The sequence below is a fragment of the Ascidia mentula genome, chromosome 2 (genome assembly GCF_947561715.1).
Source record: "Ascidia mentula chromosome 2, kaAscMent1.1, whole genome shotgun sequence".
NCBI classification, from domain to species: Eukaryota; Metazoa; Chordata; class Ascidiacea; order Phlebobranchia; family Ascidiidae; genus Ascidia; species Ascidia mentula.
Genome location: NC_138567.1, coordinates 8,787,469 through 8,804,942, shown reverse-complemented (window position 1 = coordinate 8,804,942; position 17,474 = coordinate 8,787,469). Strand labels below are relative to the sequence as shown.

General features: G+C 41.5%; 1 protein-coding gene and 4 non-coding genes across 5 annotated transcripts; 1 reads left to right on the top strand and 4 right to left on the bottom strand.

Annotated features, from left to right (window-relative positions):
• Positions 1 to 572: 572 nt before the first annotated feature.
• Positions 573 to 8,290, top strand: LOC145888660 (uncharacterized). The gene is made up of 6 exons (XM_082979460.1): positions 573 to 667; positions 1,972 to 2,077; positions 2,212 to 2,358; positions 3,196 to 3,285; positions 4,315 to 5,136; positions 5,310 to 8,290. Exons 2-6 carry the CDS (start codon positions 1,978 to 1,980, stop codon positions 7,568 to 7,570), a joined length of 3,420 nt encoding a protein of 1,139 aa, XP_082835586.1. The 5' UTR covers positions 573 to 667; positions 1,972 to 1,977; the 3' UTR covers positions 7,571 to 8,290.
• A 7,450-nt stretch (positions 8,291 to 15,740) lies between these two features.
• On the bottom strand, positions 15,741 to 15,813 carry Trnaf-gaa (transfer RNA phenylalanine (anticodon GAA)). Its single transcript has one exon. It is a non-coding gene; the product is annotated as a tRNA-Phe (tRNA).
• Positions 15,814 to 15,899: 86 nt separating this feature from the next.
• Trnaf-gaa (transfer RNA phenylalanine (anticodon GAA)) lies at positions 15,900 to 15,972 on the bottom strand. The gene has a single exon. It is a non-coding gene; the product is annotated as a tRNA-Phe (tRNA).
• A 73-nt stretch (positions 15,973 to 16,045) lies between these two features.
• On the bottom strand, positions 16,046 to 16,118 carry Trnaf-gaa (transfer RNA phenylalanine (anticodon GAA)). Its single transcript has one exon. It is a non-coding gene; the product is annotated as a tRNA-Phe (tRNA).
• Positions 16,119 to 16,125: 7 nt separating this feature from the next.
• Positions 16,126 to 16,199, bottom strand: Trnai-aau (transfer RNA isoleucine (anticodon AAU)). The gene has a single exon. It is a non-coding gene; the product is annotated as a tRNA-Ile (tRNA).
• Between the last annotated feature and the right edge of the window lie 1,275 nt (positions 16,200 to 17,474).

Below are 17,474 nucleotides of genomic sequence, written 5' to 3'. Positions count from 1 at the left end.
TAGCGGAGACGCGACCAATTGCGTAGGTACCCCGGCAAGTGACCATTGTTTTAATTAGTCATATATTTTACAATAGACCTAACAGCAGTAGCACGTTATAGCCTTGTTATGTGACAAGCAAAAACGTATACTGTGGCACCAGGCCTCACAAGAGGGAGCAGTCGGTTTGCCGCACCTGGGCTCGCAAGAGTCTGGGTGGGGGGTATGGACGTGAAGGGGTCATAAATATCATTGTTGATTTGGAGCAGAGGGATTTCCACCGAAAATGCTGGGAAACTTATTTCATATGATCTTTAAAAATAGGTTCGCACGAGCACAGGTTGAGAACTACTGGTTAATATGTTCACTAACCATATTTATTAAAATGTTAGTTTACGGGGCGCTTCGGTACATGTTGTGTCAATAGCATCAACTGGGTAATAAATATGACATCATTGTAGAATCAGGCACACGAATAATACGTCGATTATGTAAAAATTTGACCATATTGGACAATGTCTCTTTTACATACGATCGTGGGCATGAGGAAAGTTTCACAGAAATTCGAACTCTAATTTAATCCTGGTGTCTAGATCCAGAGCAACCAATGCTTTGTCAAAAGAAATGGATTGCGATGAATGAAATGTATTAAAATTATTGTTTTCTGCCACATCTTTTCCACATACAGGTAAGTCGTATGGACGTTTTATTTGTGTCTAATGTAAAAAAACACACTGGTAAAAAGAACATGTTGAGTTAGTTATAAGGCAAAGTAAAACCAACTCGTATTTCAAACGATTAAGATATATGTAGGGGTCAGGTGCATTACGTGCTGTGATTTATTATAATACTTTTTATTACCTTACTTACATGCAATAGTATTCCGTCAATGCTCAAAATCATTGGATTGTTTGAGTTGTTTAATCACATTTTTATCACATACAATGTATATGGGCCATTAATTTTCTGGTTTGGCTAAATTTGATTAAATCTGGCTAGAATAGATAAGATCTCATTAAGATCAAGAATTATCTCATGAGCTGAGCATAGAATCAATACACTTGCTTTAACCCATTTGTTTACCTATTTCTTTGTGTTAAAACTAAACTCCATTCAGGTTTGTGAATGAATTAAATCCGAATAAAAAGATAGGCAGCCATTGCCTGACATCTGTACCTTACAAACTCTTGTACCACTTCCCCTAAAATTTAAATTCAGCCTAACCAGTGACCCCCCCCCCAAACCTGTTTTTTCTGCATCTAACAATGTTTTGCAAAAATGTTGCCCCACAAAGGTTGCCACGTCACAAATACAATAAACAAATCTGGAAAATTAACTTTCAATTGAATTTTTTTGGGGGAAAGTATATATACTGTGACCATGGGTTGAAAACTACTCTAGATTTGCTTACTTATTGTCAAGTTCCAATTTTTTACTATTTTTTTCATAGGTAGACCTTACAAACTATACAAATAGTGACATATTAGATGATAATTGAACTGGTCTGCCTATTTGAACTAATAGATTATCGTATTCAGTTAAACAGCGTCATAAAATGTACTAATATTTATCAGGAGATTAAATCAATTAATTTTTATGCACATTAACATGAAATTGTATGTGCACTGATAAAACCACAGGTTATTGAGTCAGACACCCATTGGTTAATTAAACATAAAAAGTTTTCATATTTTTCACATGTTGGATATTTCAAGAAAATAGTCAGACCTGAAAGTTTGCAATACAGGCATTACATTTTTCTGTCTGTATCTTAGCACTCCTTTATGTCATTTTGCTTTTGAGAGAATGGCATGATGACATCCCTTTATTTTTTTCTCAAGCACTTGATATTTGGTTACAAATTAAGGAGATTACAAAACTGATTGTTTATGGAAAGATATTTTTGTTAGGCACTATTTTTAACACTCATCTTTATGAGACAAGATGTATGGCTTGTTATAGGTGTGCTCTAACAGTAAATATTTTTGTTAGGTCAACATGAATGTGTGCGTCGTGTATCATGGTGATTACCGTGACAAGAACATTTCTCAGGAAATTGAAGCTTTAAAAAATGGCCTGTCCAATGTAGTCGGATTTGGTATGTAGTTCCAAAGCTTTAAAAAGCTATCCTATTTCTTAAAAAACAACCAATGCTGCAAGAAGGTGTTTGATTACTATAATACTTTATTTATTTAACATAACATGTCATATAAAAACAATTATTGTGGTCAGGTTGTGTTGTTACTAAAGTGGAACCATGGAACAGTGTCAAAGTGACATTCAGCATTCCCCGAGAGGCTGCAAACAAGCTAAAAATGATGGCTATGACCAACAACAATCAACTAAATGAACTTGGCATTCTATCAGTGCAAGTTGAAGGTTTGTAAAAACTCCCATTTTACATCACTGAACCTACCAACAATAAACACAGATCTTTTAAATTTTATTAATGGTCAGACCAGGAGCATTTACCTCAACTGACATAATTATTCAAATATGTTTACACCAAATTATGTATTTTAAAACTAGTTTATGACTGAATATTTTTAGTAATTTTAAATTGTATGTATTACAAATGACATTTCAAAGGTATGTGTATTTTTTTAAATCTTTTGTGATTGAATGACTGACATGGAATTCCTGTTAGACAGGCTTGCAAAATGTGGTTAGTAGCGCTGTCCACCAACCGATTGACTGCAATGGGTGTTGGGTTACAGGAAACAGGAATTTAACTTGCATTGTTTCTTGCCTGTACTATTGGGCTCTGCATAAGTTGCAGCAAGCCTCTCAACTTTAAGCTTTTTTAAATGTGGTCTATACTGTTGGCTGTTGCAAAAGAAATATTTTTAGGTCTTAAGTATTTTTTTCAATATTAATATATATAATTTGAATGGTTGTAAAAATGTTAGTAATTTATCTCTAAAATATTTGTCTGCTAAGCCATTTATACATGTCTACAAAATTTGATGGTTTTAGTTGAAATGGCAAAATAACGGTTTTTCAACATCGTTGAGTGCCGTATGACAAGTACAAATGTTTAACAATTGAGCCTTGTTGGTGCGTTGCTTCTCCTGCGCAAGTTAGCTGCTTTACAAACAGGAAGAGGGCAATTCAGCAGCGGAAATTTAGCAGGGTATTTTTGACTGACTCTGTTATTGCTAACACCTGTCAATTGTCATGCAAGTCACCACAACCTACTCGGCTTTTCACTTTCAGGTGAGGACATCATTAAGCTTTCATTTTCCGACGGCGAGGGAAGCACTCAACAAGTGGTTTTCCAGCAACAGGCCCCAAATCAGGAATCAGGTTAGTTTTGTTTTATTTTAATTGTTTTTTTAATGTTGCAGACAGAGTTAGAATAAAGTTCATCGTTTTTCTTATGTTTTCTGTTAATATTTGCAACAATTGTGTTAATTTTTTTGGGGGGAAAGTTTTTGGAATATTGTTTGTAAAGGGTAAGGAAGATTTAAATTGTTTGTAAAGGGTAAGGAAGACTTCTTTGAAAAAGGCTAGAGAGTGTTATTATCAAGAAAATTTATTGACCAGAAAAAGCTGACGTTAAAGAAAAAATATATGTATGTTGTGAGAATGTGTTGCTTTAGTTGATAACGTTATACTGACAAGCGTATTAACGCTCTCGAAAGATAGTGTTAGTCCCAATGGTGTGCCTGTAGATTGTTAGTCCAGTCAATTGCACATTGAATAGAATCCATGAAACTTGCACATCAGACACAGAAAACCAAATGGAAGCCACAAAGGTTAGATATTTTTGAAAAATAATAGCTCTTATTATATTATTTAGTTAAAAAACTTGCTGTATTGTGAACAAACAGTTTGTTCAAAGAATTTGAATCCAAACAAGATTACCAGTGTAGCAATGCAAGAATGATTTGTCATGAACAAGTTTTGGAGAGCTGCAGACAAAGTATGTACACTCACTATTTCGACCTGTAAGGTCTCATCAGTGCAACTGTTGACAGTGGCACTGTGCTAGCTGTTACACTAATGGGCACACTATTTTCCATTTTGTGGTACCTTGCGGTGACCGTCGATCTGTTGGGTAAGTTTTGGAATTACGGAAAAAACACAGTTGCAAGACATTTGCAGGTAAAACCAATTCGTTTCTATATACACTGGGTTGAGCTGGTAAATGAGTGTAGGAAGGTGAAGGATTAAGAATCCACAGGAAGGTGGGTGTTTCCAACAACAATCATTAAGCAAGGATCGAAAGTATAGAAGTATCAATTCCAGCAGTAAGTGGCAACCTAACAGCTAAGCTGATGCATCTATGATGTGGATGTGCCTATAACAGCTAACTGTTGCAACTGCTTGCAGGCATTAGCATGCAGGTGATGGGATCTTCGGGGAACACGCCGCCCGTTCGTCAGGGCAACATAAAACCTCAGAAGCCAACACCTACATCTGCGGCTGCAACCACACCAACCACCAAGAAACGAAACAGGAAACCGAAGGAAAAAATTCCCCCGAAAGCCCCCAAGTTATCGAATACAAAGACAGCCACAATACCCCAAAGTCCTGCTCGCGAGGATATGTCGCAAGCACATTTTATGGCAACGAATTCCTCAGCAAACGGAGGACAGTTTCCAATGCAACAACCAACCCAAACCCAGTTGTCTCCAAGTGTTGAAGAAATGGTTTCTGAAGCCTGGAACCAACAGATACACCACCACCACCATCATCAACAACACCAGCAACAACAACATATACAACAACAACAATTACAACAACAACAGCACCAGCAGCAACACCAACAAACCACAGTACCTCAAGCTCAAAGTATTACAACCGGTTCGAATCCAGAGGCAGACATCATGGGAATACAACTTCAGAGTTTGCTTTCCGGTCACAACGTCACCACAGGACAAAACAGCGCCACTTCAAACTTTAACGATTCGTTTGAAGGACAGTCGCAGAACTTTCCGCAAATTTCAACCACGCCCGGGCAGGTTTTCAGTCCAGAAAGCATGCTTAACACCAGCAAACCTCAGCAGCCAGCTGGTGTCGGTTTTACGTCGGATAACGCTGTGACTAGCGGAAACAAGACAATGCCAGGTCAGCAGATGGCGCCTGGAATGTTAAGTTTGGGGAATCAACATCTTCCCGACAACAGCATGATGGGACAACAAATGCCAGCAAGTAAGATGGTTGTTTCTTACAGCCCCTTATGATTAGTTTACAAAATCACTACACAGAGGCTGAAACTACTTACCGCGTAGTTCAAACATGGCGCCATTTGTGGTAATTGGCAAACAACTAAGTGAAAACGCTTTGTCTTATTATTTGCGAACTGGTATGTTTTCGTATCGCAGACATGGAAGCAGTGAACAGTCCTCATTCGGTTAGAACTCCCATATCCGGCAACAACTTTCCTGTTCAAAACACCAACCCGATGATGCCAAACACCAGCGCGGACACAAGCCAGCACAAGAACAGCCCTCAGGGCCAGTGGAACAACCAAGTCTTGCAACGAATGAACTCCCAGCAAGGCCCAATGTACAAGCCCACCATGGCGAACCCCGGCACTCCTGGCCAGCCACAACCACAGCCGCAGTTTCATCTTCAAGCAGGAATGCCTGTGCCCGCAAACATACCGAACCAAGCGCAGATGCAGCACAATATGGCGTCTCCCGGTTCTGCGGGCCAGACACAGTTTCCCTTCTCATACAACAACCAGGCCATGGCGAAAGCCGCCGAAATGCAACAGGAAAAGGGTATGTCGATGGCGAGTCCATTGCTGGTGAATCTTTTGCAAACCGAGGCTTCGTCCGGAATACCAAGCGTCACAAACCAACAGCCCATCATGGGTACAGCGCCGGCACCTGCGAAACCCAAGCGTAAAAAACAACAGCGCAAAAAGAAACAGCCTAAAACACCGTGTACCCCACCTGGTGGGGCAATGCAGTTTCCAGGGATGTTCGGACCAGCAGACGGCGGCCCACAACAACAGCCCATAGTCGACGGGGCCCAACAATACATAGGGCCGCGTTTCCCTCAGTTTAAGATGCAGGAGCAGCAGCCCGTACACCCCAACATGCCCACTATGAACCCCATGATGAAAGGGAATTTTCCAGACCCAAAGGCATCAGTAATCGACTCAATCAGTCGCAGTGACATTGGAAGTCAGGCTATGACCTTTGCGGGTAATGCACCGAGCGCGATCGGTTCCGAAGCGATGATGCAAATGTCTGCTGGACAAATGCCGATGTTTCAAAGGCAAAGTTCAGTGCGACAGTCAGCGCCCCATAGCTTCCCGGCTGGATTCGACCCCAGCAAGATGGGCGCCGGTTTTCCAAACAAGCACATGGGCCAGAACGTGAACCAACAACACATATACATGAACCAGATGGGAAACCAGTTTTCTCAGTTCGACCAGAACCAGCAAATGGCCATGCAATCTCAGCATCCACAAATGATGATGCAGCAACAACAACAACAAATGAAAGGTTATCCGATACAGCCCACCACGCCTGGCGGTGGATTTCAGGGCGCGGTGATGCCACAGGCCCATGGACAGCACTTTCAAATGGCACCGGACGGTATTCACGGCGGTCAACAGATGGTCAATCCCAATATGCCTGGGTATATGGACAACATGGCTTTGCAGCAAAACCTAAACAACAGTAATAACAGTCGTTTATTTCCCAACACTTCTACGCCACAACCGGTGTCCATGCCCGAGTTTAAGCCGGGCGGATATTTACCAACGCTTCCACAAACCAGCATGACGCCTTACCAGCAGGGTAGGCAGCACGCAACACAACCTGGTCGCCTTGGTGAACGAAGAACCAGCGCGGCGCGTTTGCCCTCTGGCGCCGTGTCGATCATTATGAAAGGCCCATGCACAAGTCCGGAGATAGCCACGTCACCAACTACCATGCAGCATCCGCCGGCACCGACACGACCGAGCAGCCGATCAAACCAGCCAAAGAAGTCGCCTGGTTCTTCGTATGATGTTCCGTCTTTTGGAAGCCCAAGCCCGAAGATGGGAACACACGGTATCGCGTCGCCACGTTTGCAGTCGCCGTTACAGTCACCTTCCCCTATCTCTCAACACGGGAGCCGCAGCGGGACGCCAAAACTTCGCAACCAAGGCCCTGGGGCACGGCACCCGGCAAAACACAGCCCTGCGTCCCACCGACGGCCCTCTTTGGACCCTTACATGAGTCCCAACTCGGGGGGCCCGAATCGTGGATTTGGGAGTGCGCCGGCAACACCCACTAACATGCCACTAACCCCTGGTAACCCTGCCATGCCGCAGGGGTCGAATTTTAACTATCAGCCCGGGCCCGTTCCCGCCGACGGCATGACTTACCTCGCTAAGCCGGACATGCATTATAATCCACACGAGAATGTGCAACATCAGGGATTTTGGCAGCAGCCTCCGTCCCAATTTCCTGTTCATCCCGGACAGCAAGCCTGGCGTGGTGACCATCCCGCTCCCAATCCTTACGTGAAGCATCAGACAGTAACTCAACCTCGGCAGCCCGCTGAATCGCAAGTCAAAAGCCCACGCGTGGAAGTAGATCAAGGTAACGTTCAGTTGCCAACTGTGGAACAGAAGAACCAATGAGATGCGCGCGGACAGATAAAATGACCCAACTTCACGTCAACAAATTTTTCTCGTTACTTTTGGTGCAATCAACAATAGGCGCGGGGCTGCTTGATATGCAATCACAATGCATTTCTAACAATGTTTACGCTTTTCTTCCACTGCCAGAATGTACATAACCGTGTTTTTTTGCCACCTGTACATACAGCGAGCTTGCAACCGAATAAGTTTCTATGCTTGTCGTTTTTTGTTAATACGGAATGTGCAACCTCCGCCATTTGTTTTCATTGGTTTTTCTCGCCCAATGTGCCGGTACATGTAACCTAAACGACACAGCAGTATCACATTTGTAAAAATAGCTCTGCAAGGATACATTCGATAGAATGTAAAAAGTGTTTTTGTGGTGTGCTGCGCGAGGAACAAGAAGCATTTTTCTGGTAATATGGATGTTTTTTTTCAAACCCTTTTGTCTTCACTTTTCTCGAAGCTAAAATTACTTTTGTCCAACAAAAATCGCCTGATGTCGCTGGCGATTAATTTTAACTAACGCAATGGTTCGTGTTGCACCGGTCATTTGGGTGCTGCGTTTTAAAACGCCAAACATATTGAGGGCAATTATTCACCTAATGCTGTGTAGGGAATTGTCTCGTGCTTAACGTTCACAATCTTGTTTCTCAATCTTAGTATGGATCTTTGTTTGTGTTCATTTCTATACCTCGACAATGAATTTCATAACACGTGTTCTGATTTATTATTCCAACACATCGACCAAGAGTTAGCAAAGAAAGTACATGAAAATGTTCCTGTTTAGAAGTTTTAAATTTGTTCAACGATAACAAATGCTTATGTAGTCCAGAGGTTGCCAACCAGTTACTCGTGCCTCACAGTGGAGATTATAGATTCCAAGCAGAACGAAGTTGCTTGGTCAGTTAATAAAGTGTTTATTTTACTGACAATAAACCAATTTTAATATTATGTTAATTCGCATATTTTCTGATTTAATTGGCAACGGGGAAAGAATACATGATTTCATTCATAAAAACTGTCAATTGGAAACGTTCAAGCATAACAAAGTAGTACAGACTACAAGAAAGGTTGATAACCCCTGGTGTGGTCGATTGTCTTTCGTGCTCATTTCGATTGCCGAACATTGAACAGAAATATGGTTGTTGAACGAAGAAAATGCCCAAGAAGAAGACACTTTCCCACTATTTTACACTGAATTGTGTTGAAACGTGTTTACCAGAATAAATTTCCACCAGCCGACTCCCAGCCCTCACGCTATATAGACTTCGGATTTTGCTGTCAGTCATCACAGAGACGAACAGTTAAAATATTCTGGAAACCCAATATGTCCCACGAAATTCCCTATACGTCGTCAGCGCATCCCTTTGTGCGTGTCAAATTTATTCAACCAGTTTCGTGTTGTCGGGTCACGCTATGGCTGACGCAATGTGAACTCCTCCGTTTGCAGGTTCCCGGGCAAGGTTTCGCATTTGTTCGGATGAAATTGTTGCGCTCGTCACCAAGGCTGCAGCGGCGGCCGCTGCTGTTGCTATGGGCGCCGCCGTGCCTGTAGCCCACTTATGATGTTTCTGTGAAAACCAAACGACGCCAATCATTGCTATGATAAGTCCGCTTGCAAAAATCAACGGGCCGAAGGTAAAGTACGGTGGGTTTTTGACGTCTTCTCGTAACGAGTCTTCGTATAAGAAATGGGAGGCTGTGAGCGCTATGCCGATGCAGGTTAGGCCGAATCCAATCGCCGCGAATGCCATAGGCTTAGCAAGGTACTTAAGTTTCTCTGTCGGGTTCTGGGAAATCTTCTTGTATGAGCGCACCTCTTGGAAGACACGAGACGCTGACTGCACAGGCGCCGCGCTGTGGCCCGGGTTCCCATCTGGAATGTTGTTATTGTTTGAGTTGCAGTTCGCGCCGCTGCTGCAGTGTGGACGTTCTTTACTCGCCATCAGCGCGTGTTTTTCGGGATCTAACAGCCGAAGGTGATCCTCATCAATCACCGTCCCCGTCCTTTTCTCCGTTTCGTAAGTAACCGTCGTGGTCATGATACAGTTTTTATCCTATGCTTGATACATGCCTGTAAACGACATTAAACATTCGTTATTTAGATTTCCTAACCTTATTTATACACCACGAAAACGGTTCTACAGCCATTATTGTGAACATGCATTGCAGCTAACTCAACCCCAAACGACTCTATAGAACAAAACTATAGACTTTGCAGATGACTTAATGAAATCAAACAAATCGAAGCTTCAATGCGTTAACGCAATTTCGTGAGTTTATAATTCCCTCAATTCGTTGTGCTTGGGGGCAGAAGTCTGTCCAAGTACCCGACGTTAAATCTTCCAAATCGATCGAGCGAATTAAGTTGCGAGCGCGTCTTCTCCGCTATTCTGCATTTCCATTCGAACGAAGCCGACATTCACCTTTCTGCGGCACGAGAATCGATGGGTGGTTTTAAGGAGACTTATTAACCTTCTTTTAATCGGGCCCATTTCGCAGCCAATGTCTCCGACACCGAAGGCAGCGCTCCCAGCGTAATTTGCTCGACCCGAGGGTGGGGATAGGGATGTTTGTTTGTCCGCTTGCGGCAAATCGCCCCACTGAATGGAAAGTCAATGCGCGCGTGTTAGCTCCACTACCGTAAATTATTTATCGCGTGTTAAGGCCCATGCCCAACGCCGCTCTCTCCGCTAACTCTGGGGCGATATTGGCCCAGCTCTGCGTCATTGCCACGCGCTCTGCAACTCAACATATAATTGCTTCAAATTATACTTTGCCTTTCTGCTGCTTAGCCTGCCTCGGGCTCTAAACTGGCGATAAAAAGGTTTACTTTCCGTCCATATTAAGAATTTCACTAAAACTGTTGTAATCAACTTTACATTTGCACGTGTAACTTTTTGACGAAGCAACTCATATTTTCGTTGAATATTATTACAGTTTTATCATAGCTGTTTCTTACTCAAGTTGTTTGCACATTCAAACGAAGATGGACACCTTGCAATAATATTTCCATGTACTCAAAAAATAACAAGAAAATAAATTAACTTAGATCAGGTGCGTTGTAGGTTTTTATAACATTGATTTTCACCAATATTCCCTCGCTATACTTGCCTACCTATATTATATAGTGACACTAAATTTCTGGAATTAGGTTTCGTCAAACAGTTGCTGTGGTTGTTTTTTCTTTTGAAATATTTGCTGAACTGTACAGAAAACTGAAGTGACGATCATCAAACAGGCGAAACTGTTTTAAAATCTGCCAGTCGCATTTTTGTTCAATCCTATTCTCGCCAAATGAAGCCTTCACACCTTCATCAGTAAGTTGCGTTTTCAACGCAATAATTAGTCATGGCCTGTATATTCTGAATAACTTGCGGCTGTATGTAGTTACGTGAATCTTTGCACAAAATTACCCACACTTCCTTGCTAGTGTGAATATCCGCAACGTTTTCCATGTTGTCCTACGCCGCCAACACCATAAGTGTCTTTTCGTGGGCGGATGCATTATGTATTAGCAAGTTTATTTGGGACCTTCTTTGTCCGGCGCTCGCACGACAACGAGACGCCCACTGTCGCCCTGATGACGTAGCAACAAAGCCGCGAATTCGCGGTCCCTGATACTTTCTCTCTTCATTTACCCCATACTATTTTTTTGTGGGTCTATTTCTTTATTACGTCAGTCGTACATGACGTCACAAATTGACAAGTTTCCGTCCAAATCCATTTTACAGTTTTTTTTTCTGTATGATTGCATTCACAAAATCATTACAACAGGTTTAACGTTTGTTGGACTTTGACGGTTGATCATGAGCGTCCGGAGGGGAGGGGGTGAAAAATTAATAAACGAAAAAACAAAAATTAACACATACATGTCAGGGCGGAGAATCGGAAAGTCAAATATCACATAGAAAAATATCCCCTCCCTAGAATATTTTTCTGCGGTCAGTTCATATTTTCCTGATCATCATCCTACCCTCCTCCAATTTCAAAACTAAGCTGACATGATGTTTGCGCCACAATATATGCTATAAAGTAAGATGACGAGGTAAGCGCGCCACATTAACGTTTCGAATAACAGTTCAAAGTGTAAAACATCAGTTCGATTTTTGCACTCTAATACATTCAATATTTAATGTAATTGATGAATTACCCACGTCACTAAGGGACAGATTAGACCTATTCTGCAAAAAATCGCACTCCACAACGCTCTGCTTCCAGATATTCTAGTAATTGCACCACTATATCGATATCTCTCAATAGAGCTTTGGCACCTTGCCAATGACGCAATAAATTGATAACTCGGTTACAGAAAATCGATGGTGGTGGGCCAGTGTCATAATTTGATCTGAGGCTGGTCGAGTAACCAAATGTCAAATGTGTGAGAGTGGTCCATTGATTCTACAGCCAAATCACCATGACTCATGCATTTAGCGCCTCAAGACTACCCCGGTGGGAGAGATGACACCTGTCATAATCTACCTGCGAGTTTCTTAACACTGTAACACGAGGGAAGGATAAAGACACATTTTTGGAACTGCTTCAAACTGCTGTGGTTGACGAAAAGTTGAACAAGCACTATTTCAATTTTAAAAATCACTCAAACTGCACGTATTAATTTTTTCTATGCAATTTGTGCCAATTAATCCCACATTTATAGGTATGGCCAAAAATAAATTCAAACGGTTAAAATGACGTTTGTAACCACATAATGTTTATGTCGGAATTATCGACATCCCGGGCCTAATTTTACATCGTGTACGGGCGCACGTCACAATCCTCTCGTGACGTCACACGCAAATGTCAATGTCACATTTGTGTGCATCAGAAATCGTATCTTCCTTAATAATTAATCGCGCGATTGATTGCTCTTCCCTTACAGTACATTGACGCAAGGGGAAATTTTTGAAATTGGGAATCACCCCGTGACGTAGTGGTTTAATTAGCGCACGGGGATAGGATCGCACGCATTTGCTGGCAATGGCGAAAGGCATTGTTTGGATGAGGGTGTGGGAAATGAATGTAGCTTTGCAAGCGCCTTTTCACTTTTTTTCTGCTCCTAGAGCAAAGGTTGTCATGGACACGATTCGCAATCAGTTTTTCTACTAATATTGTATGACTCGGGCCTTTCAATCCAAATAAGTAGAATATGACATTTTGGCTCTATTATTCGTAATGTATTTGTATTTTGAGGTTAATATTGCATCAAAACTTCAATCACAGACAATCGATAAATTTGCCGGAATAAAAGTTGTGCATCTCAAACACAAACGACCCAAGTGTCCCCGCAGCGAAACCAAACCTGAACATGTGTCGAAGTCGCGCGTAATTTTTTTCACATTCAACAAAACGATCCACTGAATATTTGATCGGCCAAACTTCGTAAAAGTTTAATGTGGTCTTTTGGCGCGAAATTGTATCCGCCCTAGGTACGTTTTGATGAGCCGATGCTCCGAAGCCAAACACACATTATAATACGAACATGAAAATATCGTCAAGGCTACAACGCTATCTCTCAGCATTGGAACTTTCTCCACTCCCAACACGATATAGCAGAGAAACTTGGCGAAGAAAACACATTCCAGTCGCCTCTTTGCATGCGGCCAACACTATTGATTTGTTTTTAAATAAGCTTTTTCCTGGAAACGCAAACACTCAATGCTACGTACGGCCACAATTAGCGGCATTGGCTGACATGTATTCGAAGTCTTAGGCTTGTTTAGTTGTCGAATGTGGTAAAATGTACTGTCTAAAGGCAACCTTTCCTGGCTAAATCCGACACGGCTGTTTAAACAGTGGGCAACTTGTCCAGCAATCGATTACTTCAAAATGTGATTCCGCTCGAAGGCACAAGTTGCCTGTAAACTTACTCATGCATATAATAACAGGTTAGAAAACAAAGAGGTATCTCTTCTATCTTCTTAACGCTGAGTCACAGAACTGACACATCTGGCTTAAATCTTGCTTGTTGGTAAACCTCAACAAATGTTACAATTCAGCTGGACTTCTAATTCTTCTGTGATTATATTACTCTCCGCACAATTCGCGAATCATACGTAGTATCGGTGGCACCCCAGTATACATGAACAACCACGTTACAATCATATTTAAGCTGTTGACTTGTTTTCTGTATTCGTTTAAGGAAAAAAATCACGTGTCACGTGATGTACCAACCCACCCTGCTAACACAGGACGCCACGGTTGACGTCACCGATGTATAACTGCTCAGTTTCAATTGGAGCAAGTTCCCCTGTTTGCCGCTGGAATCGGTGGGAGCTTGCTCCGGTAATTGGTTTACACAACCAATTCACCGCATCGACGTTCTGCTTCTCGCGGGACTCGTGTGGACGTAGATCGATGCACACTTAAGTTCATGTTTTCCCAATCGATCGCGACAAAGTAAACGTTTTCTGTAAATTCCAGACTTTACCTCGATCCGGGAGTTTTTCCGCGATGACTTAGGCATCAAGGACTAAGGAGACGTGCATGTCACAAAATATTATCAACTGCATTCCCTCGCGTTTGATTCGCTTTGGCACAATGCCTTTCGCAAAACAATGCTTTTTTGCCTTTCAAAACTTATCCGTTGGTATCGTAAACAACTGCAACATTTTGTCAGAACTGCCATCGAATCAAATATGGTTCACCTTGAAAATACAACCTGAGTTCACGCATCAGCCTTTGCCAACAGACGTGACGACCAACAACACCATAACAATGAAGTTTGTAGCCCTATAGACTTGTGCGAACAAAATTTCTGCTTTACGCAACTCAACCATCTGTTACATGCTATATCCTCGCACCTTAAATAAACCAACTGTTTGTAAGCAGAGAACCGTTTACGTGCTATTGTTCACCAACAGTGTCCATGTAATACTGCGAGTGGAATGTCTGACGATGGCGATCTGCCGAAAAGTGACAGAATTGTGTTGGGTCCGTATAATCCCTTTGCCAAATCGATAAGAAATATCTTGGATAGCGGACAGCGACCTTTTTAACTGTCGGGTTTATATGCAAAGTTTAAGAACTGCTTGCTTATACTTAGGCAGGTAAGCGAAAACTGATTGACAGAAAGAGACCAATGCACCGAGCCCCAGTGAATTTATTTATCCCAAAAACAATTCATAAAACAAAAAATAGACCAACTCACGAGAAACAAAAATGTATACCCTATATCCTATTCAAACAAATACATTAATTGATAATAAGTTGTATTTTGGACGACAGGAAATATCAAATAAATGATTGCCAAGTCAGTAGTGGAATTACGTCCCTCACCGTAATACAGCGCTACTGTAAATTGACAAAGGGATCTATGGTTCTTCCAAACGCGATTTGTATTAAAAGGAAATTCCCTTGGAACTTTTATTTGTTTGAGTGGTGCTGATTCATTCATTTGCAAGCAGCTTACTTTCACTAAACTCAGTCATCCTCTGAAATCGATGTGGGTTATCTGAGAGCCGGCGTTGGCTCTTGCGCGGAATTATTCATTTTGTATCTTTATCAATGTTCTTAAATCTATAGCCACTGGAAAAGGTTAACGATCTGTGCCCTTTTTCGGCAATCCTTATCATCGACTTTGAGACCGGTAAACTTTGTTCGCCAAAGAAACAAACTCCTATAAATTTTTAATCGACCATGGTGCAGTGCAGAGTTCTTGGTCGATTGTATCAAGGGCTGACAAAAATGAAATAAAATCCCTTCTTTTCTCCACAGAGTCAGACCTGGCTTTACTTTTTGACTTCTTTCCTGGGTCCGAATTTGTTGTTTATTTATGAAATAGTCGTTTGTTTTTGTTTCCTGCCTAGCTAATAAACACAGCATTATAAAAACTTCGACGCAATCACACGACATATAGTGACATGAAATTTTTCCTTGGTGATTGAAGTATGAGCTGTACCCGAAGCGCGGTACAAAGAAAACAGTTTAAATATGCAGTTTATCGTCCCTTCCTGTCAATTGACTAATGTTGACAACGTGTATTTGGGTATTAAATGTGTGATCACGTCGATGTAAGACAAAGAAAAATTTCCTTGACCATTTTGCGTAAATGTCCGATCGATACGTTGGTCAGTATCCTTCGCATCAGACAGAACTGCTCAACAAATTTCCGAGTGACCTAACATCAGGAAAAATGCATTGACATTCATCACCTTGGCCCAAAATATGCCCCGACCCGGGATTGAACCAGGGACCTTTAGATCTTCAGTCTAACGCTCTCCCAACTGAGCTATCGAGGCTACGAGCTTTCCGGTGATGATTATGAGTTAATAAATGTTAAGCAAAAATTTGGAACAGAAGACAAAAGGAATGTTGGCCCAAAATATGCCCCGACCCGGGATTGAACCAGGGACCTTTAGATCTTCAGTCTAACGCTCTCCCAACTGAGCTATCGAGGCTACAAGCTTTCCGTTGATGATTATGAACAAATAAATGTCAAGCAAAAATTTGGAACAGAAGACAAAAGGAATGTGCCCCGACCCGGGATTGAACCAGGGACCTTTAGATCTTCAGTCTAACGCTCTCCCAACTGAGCTATCGAGGCGACATACTGGCCAGTACGGGGCTCGAACCCGCGACATTCGCGTTATTAGCACGACGCTCTAACCAACTGAGCTAACCGGCCAGACGACTGCTCGTCGCAGAAAACGGGCTATAACGAGGCCGCTTTAGCGGATTTCGGCACGATGGAAAGGCAATGTAATGTTTATTTCTTCCATACAATATTACCGACATTCTGTTTGTTACATAGCGCCGTGGTTTACCACAATAATTTTAGTTGTCCGTGCACAGCATAACACACGAAGAAAGGTTTTTCTGTAACGTTTTGGTTTCGTTGTCTTGTCGTGGATTTGTTCAAACACTTTCGGCGCTAGTTGACTGTATTTACGGAAAGTCAAACAGGGAGCTCGATAAAACTGATTTGTATCAGGTTAAATCAATTTTGAACAAAAAATAATGGCACTTATGTATTGAGATCGTGTGTGCGTGTGTGTGGTTGTTCGACGTTAAAAAAAATCCATAGTATACTCTTATGGTAGTGCAACGGCTCCTCTTTTCTTTGTTTGTTTTATTGTCTGTGGGAAACTCCGTCACGCATGATTTCCAGGAGATCAAATGCGACTTTTTGCATACGAAGAGATAGGAAACTCGCAAACAATTTTGAATAACTCAAAATGTGGGTAGAGTTTTGAAACGAATTTTCAGTATGTTAAAACAAGTATTATACTGATTCAAATGGGTAAAAAAATAATAAATAAATCATTTCCTTTTTTGAAATAACGCATCGTTTTTCTGAAGAATATTTTGAAGGCCGTGTGCAAATGGAATTAAAATGCGTAAATATGCCCCTTTACATTTGTTTTTGTTGTTAAGTGTGTTTCAACATGCCTGTGCTGACGTAATCTGACTGTGACGTAATCATGACGTAGTTTTCTTAGTACTATTATGGCTAAAACCGCTTTGTTTGTTGTAAAAAGACATTTTAAGGCAAAATAACGTAGTCTGCCACAAGTAGACCATATTTTGAAGTTATTCTGGGTCTTCAGATATTTATAAATGTGCTGCTAATTTATTTTTGCATGTATCTTACATCTTGATGTAATATTTTAATAGGGTTTGATCATTTGTATGTGTGAATATGTATCAAAAACTAAGTGACCAAACAAAATTAGTAGATTGTGGTATTATGTCACAAGTTCGCATGTTGCAGTTTAAAGTAAAACTCTACTTAATCTGTCTTCCTTGACTAAATTTGTATGTCCAAATTATCACATCCTATTTTGCCAGAACAAGACAGAAGTAAAAAATATTCAGACAATCTGCAGGATTCTCAGATGAAGAAACAAGATTTTTGTACCAATCTCCAGAAATTTATATCATTTGAATTCTGTCTCTGATG

Excerpts from the sequence above, each read along its gene's own strand:
- LOC145888660 (XM_082979460.1), top strand. The coding sequence starts at position 1,978 with ATGAATGTGTGCGTCGTGTATCATGGTGATTACCGTGACAAGAACATT. Across the intron at positions 2,359-3,195 it reads TCTATCAGTGCAAGTTGAAG|GTGAGGACATCATTAAGCTT; the intron begins GTTTGTAAAAAC and ends TTTCACTTTCAG. Across the intron at positions 5,137-5,309 it reads GGGACAACAAATGCCAGCAA|ACATGGAAGCAGTGAACAGT; the intron begins GTAAGATGGTTG and ends TTCGTATCGCAG.